The 12,312-nt window shown below is 31.7% G+C and overlaps 2 protein-coding genes across 2 annotated transcripts; one reads left to right on the top strand and one right to left on the bottom strand.

Moving 5' to 3' along the window:
- Positions 1-2,116: 2,116 nt before the first annotated feature.
- Positions 2,117-5,790, top strand: LOC140981980 (3-ketoacyl-CoA synthase 5-like). The gene is made up of 2 exons (XM_073448393.1): positions 2,117-3,175; positions 5,202-5,790. Exons 1-2 carry the CDS (start codon positions 2,216-2,218, stop codon positions 5,697-5,699), a joined length of 1,458 nt encoding a protein of 485 aa, XP_073304494.1. The 5' UTR covers positions 2,117-2,215; the 3' UTR covers positions 5,700-5,790.
- A 1,228-nt stretch (positions 5,791-7,018) lies between these two features.
- Positions 7,019-9,780, bottom strand: LOC140983651 (3-ketoacyl-CoA synthase 5-like). The gene is made up of 2 exons (XM_073450788.1): positions 8,530-9,780; positions 7,019-7,495 (listed from the first exon to the last, which is right to left on the bottom strand). The coding sequence occupies exons 1-2, from the start codon at positions 9,484-9,486 to the stop codon at positions 7,019-7,021; spliced, it is 1,434 nt and encodes a 477-aa protein (XP_073306889.1). The 5' UTR covers positions 9,487-9,780.
- Between the last annotated feature and the right edge of the window lie 2,532 nt (positions 9,781-12,312).

Below are 12,312 nucleotides of genomic sequence, written 5' to 3'. Positions count from 1 at the left end.
TAACATTAAATATGATGTCATCAAATGATAATAATTTGTCGGATCACACACTATGCTGTCATCTTCTTTCACAAAGCGCAGATGCAATACATGTTAACCACTTTTATTTCAGTATAGATATATATTTCTGTTATTAATTTAAACATAAAAGAGAGAATTTTTTTACATAATTTTGGTTTAATTTCTTTTTAAATATAATTAATAAATTGCGGTATGACACTTCATTAATATTTGCAATTATGATATTACTTTTATTTGAATATAAATCAAATTAATNTATAATTTTGATTAAAATAACAATTGTCAACTTCTGAATTAAAACCATCGATTTCAAAATTAGACTCATACCTATCCATCACGGCATTTTCTGCAGATATTGGTGCATTGAATATATATATATTTCAAAATCGATGGTTTTAATTCAGAAATTGACAATTGTGATTTTAATGAAAATTAGAGGGACATATCAATTATCAGCTCCGATATTTTTATAATTAATAACACATTATACGTCATATATTCGAATTAATTAATAGAAAAAAGAGTAAATTTTTAATTGTGGTTAAGATTGTGACTTGGACTTAATTCAACCCCAAAAATTAACGGGAGAGAATTGTCCAAATCCATATATACAATTCTTATAAATTATATCCAACCGATAGGAGACATAGTTTTAAGCAAAAGGGAATATATCTCTATGTATATAATAGGACATATTTGACTGATGAATTGATATTTTACCGACAAAAGAGAGACTGCATGTGCTAAAATAGTAAAAAAAATAAATAAATAAATTCATCATGATAACATTTTTTAATCCAAAATAAACTTAAATTGCCAATTGCCTTCTGGTTTGGAGTTGACGAAGTAAATGTGAAATGAACTCAAAAGTTATTGCCGTGGATGAGTATGCACGAAGTCAAACCCAAATTAATATAGCAATGAATAGACATGCATGAGTTTGAATTAATTCTGCCCACTACGTACATGCATAAAAATAAAACCCATCTTTCCTTTCTATAGGCTGACTTATGCTACAGATTTCTATATATCATATGGCGAAATTTGTCGAGATGGGTTCTCCAAATCGTTCTATTTTGAGATTTGATCATCTTAATATTAAAATTGTGAAATTTTAGCCTTGTGAATTGTTTTTTTTTTTTTTTTAAATTTTAGTCATGTAACATAAATATTTGGTACAAGTGTACTTTATTTTTCAACACTTATTTCCACGTACACTTTACTTCAATATTTTTCTATGTCTCATCTTCCATTGTTTCTAGAAAGTTTCACTAGAAGATTTTAATTTATACAAAGCTATTATATAAATCACTCCAACTGAAATACACTCTTATAAGATAGAACTCCGAGCATACTTAGTTAGTCACGACGAGAAGTCCTAATTGACGACCCACTATCGACCATCGAAACAACAAGTCTGGTGATCCAATCTAACATCTACAATCGTTATATTATTCTCTTTTTGATTCGAAATGCTGTGGAGATAGCGTCTTGGTGTAGCAATAGTTGCAGCAGGGCGACTATAATGATCCTTGATGATCTGATGTAGACTTTCAAGTCGTGCTCTGATTCTCGAACGTGCTCATTGGTTTAGCAGATATGTCGGTGATGCGTGAGCGTGAAGATGGATATTTCTTTGCTTGAGAGACTGTGCATCCATGGTGATTCGAGAACAATGGTTCATTATAATGAAGCCGATTAATCATTTCTTGTATACTCGATCACTCTTCTTTCATCTCAGAGATTTCTTCTTTTGTATTAGCCTCTTTCAACGGTCATATTTGATATTCTCGAAGAAGAGTTTGGAACCGATGACTTGTTCATGACTATTTTTGGATATATAAGTTCTTTGTTTTTTTCGAACTTTATATTTAATCAATTATCAATGATAGATTTTGATAAAACGACAAACACTTCTTCTTGCAAATATAATCTAATTTTATTACACTTACGAAATATAATTTTGGTAGATTATATAAATAATGATCTAGATGTAGAACAAATATTTAAAAATTAGTAAGAAATTTATATATCAAATATTAATCAAATAAATGTTTAAAAATTTCATAACGAAAAAGAGGCAAGTGGCAAAGGGAATTTATTAATAATAATTAGTTCATCATAGGCTTATAACCCGTTCTCGGATCCCTTTTCAAACCAAGATTTCAACCCTTTCCTTCAAAATCCTCGAGCAATGAACAAAACAAGCCAAACATCAACTTCCCACAAGTTTCTTTTTACCCAAATCCATTCATTTCTCACTGAAGTCATGAACTACACGACCCTAATAATCTTGTTTTCCTTACAAACCTTATCCATCCTGCAAAAATGGGATCCCTTTTACCAATTTCTCACCATCTCATCACTGCTTCTTGTAGCCATATCAAAGCACTGCTTTTCAAGACCTTCACCGGTATACTTACTCGATTTCTCATGCCTAAAACCTCCAAATTTCTGTAGAGTGCCGTTCTCAGGCTACATCGAGCATGCCCGTAAGTTGGATTTCCTCGACGAAGAAAGCGTAGCTTTCATGAGTAAAGTGCTGGTTCAATCAGGGCAAGGTGAGCATACCTATCTCCCTCCTGCTATAGCCTTCATCCCACCAGAATCAAGCCACCAAGAAGCCATAAAAGAAGTTCATCTAGTCTTGTTCCCTGTCGTCGAAGATCTTCTCTTGAAAACCCGGATTTCGCCATCAGAGATCGATATTCTGATCGTGAACTGCAGTGGGTTTTGCCCGAACCCGTCGCTTACTTCCATCGTGATAAACAAATTCTCCATGAGAGAAGATACAAAAAGCTTCAACATCAGTGGGATGGGGTGCAGCGCGAGTGCATTAGCTGTCGATATGGCTCAAAACATACTAAAAGCTCATGAGAATTCCACCGCTCTGATTCTGAGCACTGAGATCTTGTCCACCGGTTGGTATCCTGGAAAAGATCAGTCCATGATGCTGCTCAACTGTATGTTTCGTATGGGTGCTGCTGCAATTTTGATGACGAACAAAAAAGAAGCAAGAAGAACAGCAAAATATAAGCTGCTTTCCACTGTTAGGACTCAAACATCATCCGATGACAGCTCCTATTATTCAGCATTCAGGGAAGAGGATGCGGATGGGTTCACAGGGGTTACACTACGAAAAGACATAATACAGGTTATATCTACCTCCTTTGCAGCTACTTCGTATTTCATATTTTCTCAAAAAAAATATCCAAAATTCGTCGTATAAGTTAATACATAGAGGTTGTTTGGAGTTTTAACGGGTCAAAATTTGGTCTTAACACGATAAATTGATTTTGAGTACGTCTTTTGTGAGACGATCTCACGAATCTTTATTTGTAATTAGGTCAACACTACCGATATTTACAATAAAAAAACAATATTTTTAGTATAAAAAGTAATACTTTTCCATGAATAACCCAATTCGTCTCACAAAATACGATCTGTAAGACCGTCTCACACAATTTTTTATCATTGATTTTTTCACATTTAGTACCATTTTCATGGGAATTGGCAATCAGATTAGCGAGTTTGGATACACAAATTATAATTTTTAAAAATGTTTAAATAAGTCCAATTTTTAAAAATAATTTTATTAAAAAAAAAGTAAGTCGATTTTACGTTTTGATAAATGTTAAAAAATATTTTTATTTTTATTTTAAAATAAAAGTAAAAGTCTAAAAGTCGGAAGTTATGAGTTTTAAAAGAACAATTAAATAAGTGTTTTTTAAAAAAGATTTTGTAACCAAACAAATTTTTTTTATTAAAACAATTTTTTTTAAATAGGTTAAGTTGTAGATGAGAAAAACTTAATAAAACCCAAATGGATAAAATGAGACTAACACAATAGTCTACAAACTACGTTAGCGTAGTAATTGTGAGAATCTCATCCGAAAAATATTTATAAAAGAAATCATACGTCTTACTATTGAACAAATCCTCGCTTATTCCAGCAACACGAATATTTTCTGAAAGTTCTTTGGATTAATACATACTTTATGGCCTGTTAAATTTTATATATGTTGGATAATATAATAAAATGACTGTCATGATATTTAGCTTGGGAAATGGTACCATCTGACTTTGAAAATGTTTTATAATATTTTGATTGGAAAATTTTTAAAACTAGTTCGATATGATAATTTAAATGGTCTTCCAATCGAACAAAATTTGGTGTGTTTGTGTGTATATATATATATTAAAAAAAATTGAACAAAATTTGATATAAAATTTGGTATTCCACTGCTATGGCAGCACGTATCAGGAAGAAAAAAAATCATTATTAGGCGAATTTATTGGGCCTCATGCATCTAATTTTTCCTTGGTATTGCATTTTATATTAAAAATAATAGGATGTCTTGATTTAAAATTTTGTCTTTAATCTCCGATTCTAAGTGGGCTCCACATGTTATATCATGAGTAGATATTTTGTGAGACGATAACACGATTTCATATCGGTATGATAGGTTGACACAGTTCATGACTAAATTGAAAAAGTACTATTTTGACATAAAAATTAATATATTTTCATTAATTGGGTTTGGAGAGACATATTTCAAAATTGATACGAGAGACAAATTTACTTGATATTTTTTTTTTTATTATGTTGCATTGTATATAACCTCAACTTTAGGTTTCCTTCATTAATGCTTGGAGTTGGGAGACGAATATGGGCAAATATTTCAATTTTATTAAAAAATTTTTTGGCCCTTGTACATTAATTTTCGATCTGTCTTTGTCAACCTACATCTACAGAGTTAAGATCGCATTGGAAAATTTTACAAGAATCGTACCGGGCCGGTCTTGGGATTTAATGTAAATCTAAATTGAAATTGCTGTCCATCCACTGCGTAAAATGAATTTATCTAGCGATATGTCGATATTTTTGTAGCCAAGGGGGGCCCTGTCTACTTTGTCACACCCCCTAAATTTGAATATAAGTTTTTTTAATTAGACAATTGAAATCTTATTTTATTAACTTTTATTTTAATAATATTTTTAATAATAAGAACAATAAACAATGATACTTTATATTACTAATTGGATTACAATGATTGAAGTATTTTTTTCCCGTTTTTGCCAACTTGATTATTGTGAAGTATTGAAAACTTTAGTATTGTAAATTAATATGTTAAATAAAAAAAATTTCCCCTTAAGTTTGAAACTTGTATGTATTACAGATGGTTGGAGATACCATACAAGCTCATATATCTGTCGTCGGTTCGAAAATCCTACCCTACTCTGAAATATTATTATACATCATATCAATTCTCAAAAAGAAGTACATCGACAAGTCTATCAACGTTTACGTGCCGGACTTCAAGTCAGTGATCCAGCATTTTTGCTTGCCAACTTCCGGCAGGCCGGTGATCCGAGAAATCGGCAAGGGTTTAAGGCTTGAAGACAGTGACTTGGAACCAGCATTTATGACATTGCATAGATTTGGGAACCAATCTTCTTCTTCATTGTGGTATGAACTTAATTACATGGAAGCCAAAAAGAGAGTTGATAAAACTGATAGGGTATGGATGCTAGGTTTCGGAAGTGGGCTCAAATGCACTAGTCTTATTTGGGAGTGTGTTAGGCCCATTATTAGTGAGGCCCAAAATGGAGTTTGGGCCGATTGCATTGACAAGTATCCGGTTTCACGAGGTGATAAAAGAACTTCTTTGTCTTAGAACTGATGTTTTGGGCTTGGGGCATTTTATGACATGAAAAAATAATTCAATTTCTTGTGTTGATTATGGATTTGTTTTTGAACTCTTACGTAGTTTTTGAGATTCTTGATGTATACTTTTAATATTCGAATATAGTTAAGCAATTTTGGTCTTAATATTTGTTTTTTTAAAATTATTTATATTGTCAAATTTCAATTTAATTCGTTTTTTTTTTCAATTTTGGTCTTTGTTATTGTGATTTTTTTCCCCAAATCTTTTAACTCTCACGTGAATTTTTTTTAAAACTCACATAATCATTCAAATACATATAAATATGTAAATAAATAATTTTGAAGAGAGATCAGATAGGTGTGTTATCCAATTAATATTATTTTTGATATTTTATTGAAAAGCTAGTACTAATAACATTTATTTTAAAAAAAATTCAGTTTTTTAATTTTAATTTTAAAAAACACTAATCACTTTTGTTTTTTTCACTTGCCACTTGTCAACAATCTATAAATTATTTTTTTTCTTCTAAACATATAATATTTTGTAAACACTCCTTATGTTCGACCAAAGATGTCAAATACAATATAACATCCCAATTTATTTTCGTTTTTATACGAAGTTTGAACATCCCTAATTCTCATTATCTAATTATTTTTCTTGTTTTCGTTATTTTATCTTCATTATTTCAAAATTTCAGTTTAACACCTCAATAATTTTCATAATTATGATATGATTTTTTATTTAAATATACACCAAATTAATCATTAAAAAGACTCTACAAGCACACAACGAAAACTAAAAATCATTGATACTACATGATTGGAGGGTTGAATCAAAATACTAGCTACATAAATTTCGAATAATTTATTTATGAGGAAATTAAGATTTTAGTTTTATTTGTTTCATTCACACAACAAGCGAAATTGGAAAAGAAAAAAAAATGATTCGGTTTGTCATTTTCAGATTATGTTCCGTCTATTAAACCGAAACCGAACCGTACATATTTTATATGTTTCAAACCAAAAGAAAGACAAACCGAGCCGTACATATTTTATTTCAAATGAAAATGTTATTATATGAAAGCCAAAGAAAATTTAATAATTTTTGGTTTACTTGTTAACTGACCGGCTTAATAGATGCTACTTATATAAGTAGTGTCTTCATCCAATCAGCACATGACATGTGTTATGTGTGCTGAGTGATGAATCATAACCACTGCATCTATACATCATGGTTGAATGAGTTACCTTGATTTATCCACTGAACACATGAGTCATGTGCTGAATGAGTAGACGACTAGTAACGTTACCTATGTGGGTATATAACGATTAAATTGTTGAAACCGGATACTGGTCAATACAATCAGCCCAAACACCATTTTGGGCCTCTCCAATAATGGGCCTAATGCACTCCCAAATAAGACTGTTGCATTTGGGCCCACTTCCCATCCCAAGCTGCCATACTTTGTCACCCTTATTAACTCTTTCCTTAGCTTCCATGTAACTAAGTTCATACCACAGTGAAGAAGAAGATTGATTCCCAAATCTATGCAATGTCATCAATGCGGGCTCCAGATCCATCTCTTCAAGCCTCAAACCCTTGCCGATCTCCCGGATCACCGATTTTCCAGAAGCCGGCAAGCAGAAATGTTTGATCACCGACTTGAAGTTCGGCACGTAAATGTATGCGGACTTTTCTATGTACTTCTTTTTGAAGAGGGATGCGAGGTATGATAACATTTCGGTGTAGGGTAGGATTTCCAGGCCAAGAATGGAGATGTTAGACCTTAGGGTATCGCCAGCGACCTGTACAACACGTGAGAAACTATGGTTATTCAAATCAAGAAACGATTTGAGTTCCGTTTAAGATGTCACAGAAATGTGTGTGTGTGTGTGTACATTCTCCATTCACCTACCTCGGAAACTCCTTCAGTGCTGGTAGGGCAACTTAATATTGCGATAGAACTAGTATATATCTCGTTAATATATAAAATAACCAATGAGTTGTGTGCAAGCGGCGGAACAAGAATTATTAATTTACTCGAATTAGAATTTTAAACTCTGACATTTTTTAAAATGATAAAAAAAATTGGGCCCCCGTATAGCCATATATGTGGCTCCGCGAAGCAAGAAATTTTTTGTAAAGGTACAATTTTTTTTTCTCCAAATAATTCATCATTAAATTTTTTTAAAAATAAATATAATGTTTTCAAAGTTGTTTACATCATCATATCAATAATAATAATACTACTTACTATGTTTGATATATATTTACAAGAAAATTTAAAATTTAAAAATAGAACTATTTATCAAAAATAAATTATTTAAAGATTACAAGATATAATACAAAATTTTCAATATTTCATAAAAATTTCCTCTGACCAAAACCAGCATAACTTTTTACAAATTTATAAGGAAAATATAAATTAAAGGTTCATAACATGGGTGAAATGCTAATAAATGAAATAGAAAGAAGAATAAATATTATTAAATTATGTATTATTTTTTTGTTGTTTTATTTTATTTTATATAAAAATTTATTTACTACAAAATATTTTTTAGAAAATTGAGGGGCGAGTGGCTCCCGACTCCCCCATCTCCTTGTTGAAGGGTATAAAAGGAGAACTTGAAGGGGCAGTGGTAATATATACATCACTAATATGTTGATATTTATGAATATTTTCTACTTATATGATGAATTTAATAAAAATACTATATATTTACAAGATTATGATCGCAAATCACATGTAAAAGAATTCTACATTAGAGAAAACATAAAGAAATTTAAAAAATTCGGGGAAAATTCATGATCTTTCAGAAAATTTCACAGAATAAATTACCTCTATCAAGTCCCTTCGGAGTGTAACCCCTGTGAACCCATCGGCATCCTCTTCCCTAATAGCTGAATGATAAGCCTTATCATCAAAAGCTCTTTGAGTCCTTAGCGTATAAAGCAGCTTATACTTTGCTCTTCGTCTTGCTTCTCTCTTATTCGTCACCAAAATCGCGGCAGCCCCCATGCGGAAGACACAGTTGAGCACCATCATCGACTGTTCCTTCCCTCGATACCAACCAGTGGACAAGATCTCGGTACTAAGAATCATGGCTGTGGAATTCTTGTTTGTTTTGAGGATATTTTGAGCCATATCGATAGCTAATGCACTTGCACTGCAACCCATTCCACTGATTGTGAAGCTTTTGATATCTTCTCTCATGGAGTATTTGTTTATCACGATAGAAGAGAGTGATGGATTCGGGCAAAACCCGCTGCAGTTCACAATCAGAATGTCGATTTCCGATGACGAAATCCGGGATTTGGATAAGAGATCATCGACAACGGGGAACAGGACTAGATGGACTTCTTTAAGCGCTTCTCGGTGACTTGATTCTGGTGGGATGAAGGATATACCGGGAGAGATATAAGTTCTTTCACCTTGCCCGGATTGAGCCAGAACTTTAGACATGAAACTTACGCTTTTCTCGTCTAGGAAATCCAGCATTTGGGCATGTTCGATGTAGGTTGACAAGGGAGCTCGGCAGAAATTTGGAGGTTTTAGGCATGAAAAATCGAGTAGGTATACTGGTGAAGGTCTTGAGACGTAGTGTTTCGATATGGCCACAAGCAGACATGAAGTGGTGAGAATATGGTAAATGGGATCCCTTTTTTGAATGATGAATAGGGTTTGTAGAGAAAACAAGATTAGGACAGTTGTGAATTTCATAACTTCTGTTAGAGATGCATAGATTTGGCTGATTGAGAATTTGGGGTAAATATATGTTTTGCTTGTTTTGGGCATGGTTATAGGATTTGGTGGAGAAATCTTGTTTTTAGTTCATGATGATAGGAACTCGGAGTCGTTTAAATATACGCTTAAGATGGAATAAATGACATTCTTTCACCTTATCAGGTAGGTTTAAATTTTTTTTTTTGGAATGACCGAATGATGCAATAAATGGCATCCTCACATTCTTTCGAGAAGTATTCACGCATCATACATCATGCGAGAAACTTTGTTTAGTTTTATGTCATTTGTGGAAAGTTCGGCAGCCAATATGTACGAGGGCATAAGGCGGTGAGTGCAATTTTTTCATCTCCCTATGATCTCTAGGTCCTTCCGGAATTGATAAATGTTCTCATTTTTATTTGGATCGGTTGATCTTGTCTCGTTCTGTAATACTAGGTATGGGCACTTCAATTCTTGAGGTGTCCTACCCAAGTGGATAGTATAATCTATGAGTATTTATATTTTTTCTTAGAGTAATTAATTATGTGTTTATATCTGTGAGTATAGTATATTTTTATGTTCTTTTGTATTCGTATTCAAATGATTATTATTACAAATTGACATTGTGTTTAACAAAGTGAAAAATATGAAAAACAAAGAATTTATAAAAGTGAAAATGGTTAGAAAAAAGACTGAATTTGTGTTCAAATAGGAGAAGTTTAATAATATGTTACAAATTGAATATAATGTATTGTTTTAATTTAAATATTATGAAGGATCTATTTCGTAAATAAGTTATTATAAATTCGAAAATAGAGTATCCGTATTTTGGTATTGCTTGTAAGGGTGTTACATTTAATGATGTTTTTGACGCAAATGAATTTATGAATGTGGTAACTTTAACTCAAATATAAGTTTTAATATGAGCCATTAAACAATCCATAGGAGCACAAAAATTTTTAAGGTAATCAAAGGAATTTGAAAAAAATGTTAATGTAGACATGATGTTAATATGTTTAATTTTTTTTTAATTTAGTTGATGCATTTATAAATTTTGTAACTTAGGGTTTTTTGTTAACATATAAACATGAGAGTTAATATTAATTTATAAGACAACTAAATAAAAAAGATAACAATGATGGTCTAATAAAAAAAATTAAAGTATATGAATAAAAATTGTTTGGAGCTCGTATTAATCTAAAGTTTATAATACGTTTACGCTGATGTATAACGACTAAGTATTTTCGATAACATAAGATAACTATTTTATTATTCATTTAACCATTACATCTATTGCACGCAAACATGTACAACTTTATTGCACATAATCTTCACTATGGACTTTGTTTGTAATTTCTCTTACCCCATACATATTTATATGCTTTATTACCTAACGCTTAACATACTTGTTATGTATAAATTTTCGATATCAATCCTTTGCTAACTACAAATTCAGTATATGAACCAAGTTCAATAGAAAACAATATTTACTATACATGTATTGGATATGAACAAATCAATATAACTATTTATGTCAAAAAGATGTGAAAGAACTAAATAGAAGCATTTACTCCAGTCCAATATAGGACATCTTACGAAAAATGTCGAACATGAAATCAAAACTATTGCTCCTACTAAACTATGCAACAGGCATTAAGACAATCCAACTAATTTTTCGTTATATTTTCTCGGTCTATCCTTCCCCAAAAAAATTTGGCCATATTCATGTGTAACATATAGCTTTCACCATTTGTAACTTTCCCTTTCATTTATTATTTTTTCTATTTGTCTAAACTTTTGACTCAACTCGGACATATTGTGAAAAGTTCTAGACTTCTAGTCCATATTTACATACCAAAAGTATAGTATATTACTTGAAAGATGTGATATTTGAATCCAATAATCAAATCATTTATCTTAGCAGACGTTAAAAAGATTTTGACTTTGTTCCAAAGAAATAAATGCAAATATAAAGTAGTACTCGTTTAAACACAATTCCGTAGTTTTTTTGGATACAGATAAAGGGGGGAGATACAGTGTGAAGGACAACGAGGCAATAATTGGAGGCGACTTGTAATTGTGTATGGAATAATTAGATAGCTAAAAACAATAATGCGGAAGGATTTCTTGATCTCACTGACCATTAATGGAGGCTGTGTTTGAAACCTTTTGATTTGGAGTTGTTACCTACTCGAGGAATAGGAATTAGGCCTCCAACAAATTGTTTGGCTCGCAAGGAGAGTAGATAGATACAAAGTTAAATATCAGTTTGTAACTTGGAACCAGACAAATAGATCGACAACAATAAGAAGATACATTATATAGTCGAGTTCCGAGTCCAACAGATATTTACACACAGCAGATGATAAACCAAACATGCATCCAATAACGTTGGAATCATTAATATATAACCACAATTAAAAAAAAAACCTCGATTTCTGAACCACTATGCTACGTCAACATAGAGTCTGACACACTTGTTTACAATGATATAGTCTAGGATTTAATCAAGTCGAGTACAAACTGAGCTAATATAAAAGAACAAGGGAAATTTACGAAGTGGATTTCCCAATTAATTAATTCAAAATAAATGGCAAGTGCTGAACTTGACAATTGAAGTTCAGCTAACAAGCAGTCTACACATATAATATACTAAAGATAAAAAAGGTGAGAACGCTAAACCATGAAATTCAGACAATACATTTCTGGAGGGCACGAAATCTTCTGAGGTTAATGGCCAACTCCTCATCTCAGGCCAAATGCACAAGCCATACAGAAAACATGACAATATTACTCAGTTGTCATCAATAAAAATCTCAATCATATAACGCATCCTTAACCAAAAGATTCATATTTTCCTGCAGAAATTCAAATACAACATTTCTCCTTCTTTGAAAA

The sequence above is a fragment of the Primulina huaijiensis genome, chromosome 8 (assembly GCF_012295235.1).
Source record: "Primulina huaijiensis isolate GDHJ02 chromosome 8, ASM1229523v2, whole genome shotgun sequence".
Classification (NCBI taxonomy): Eukaryota; Viridiplantae; Streptophyta; class Magnoliopsida; order Lamiales; family Gesneriaceae; genus Primulina; species Primulina huaijiensis.
Note: the sequence above shows the minus strand (reverse complement) of the source record. Positions and strands in the feature narration are given on the sequence as shown.

Excerpts from the sequence above, each read along its gene's own strand:
- LOC140983651 (XM_073450788.1), bottom strand. The coding sequence starts at position 9,486 with ATGCCCAAAACAAGCAAAACATATATTTACCCCAAATTCTCAATCAGC. Across the intron at positions 7,496-8,529 it reads TCCGAAGGGACTTGATAGAG|GTCGCTGGCGATACCCTAAG; the intron begins GTAATTTATTCT and ends CGTGTTGTACAG.
- LOC140981980 (XM_073448393.1), top strand. The coding sequence starts at position 2,216 with ATGAACAAAACAAGCCAAACATCAACTTCCCACAAGTTTCTTTTTACC. Across the intron at positions 3,176-5,201 it reads TACGAAAAGACATAATACAG|ATGGTTGGAGATACCATACA; the intron begins GTTATATCTACC and ends TATGTATTACAG.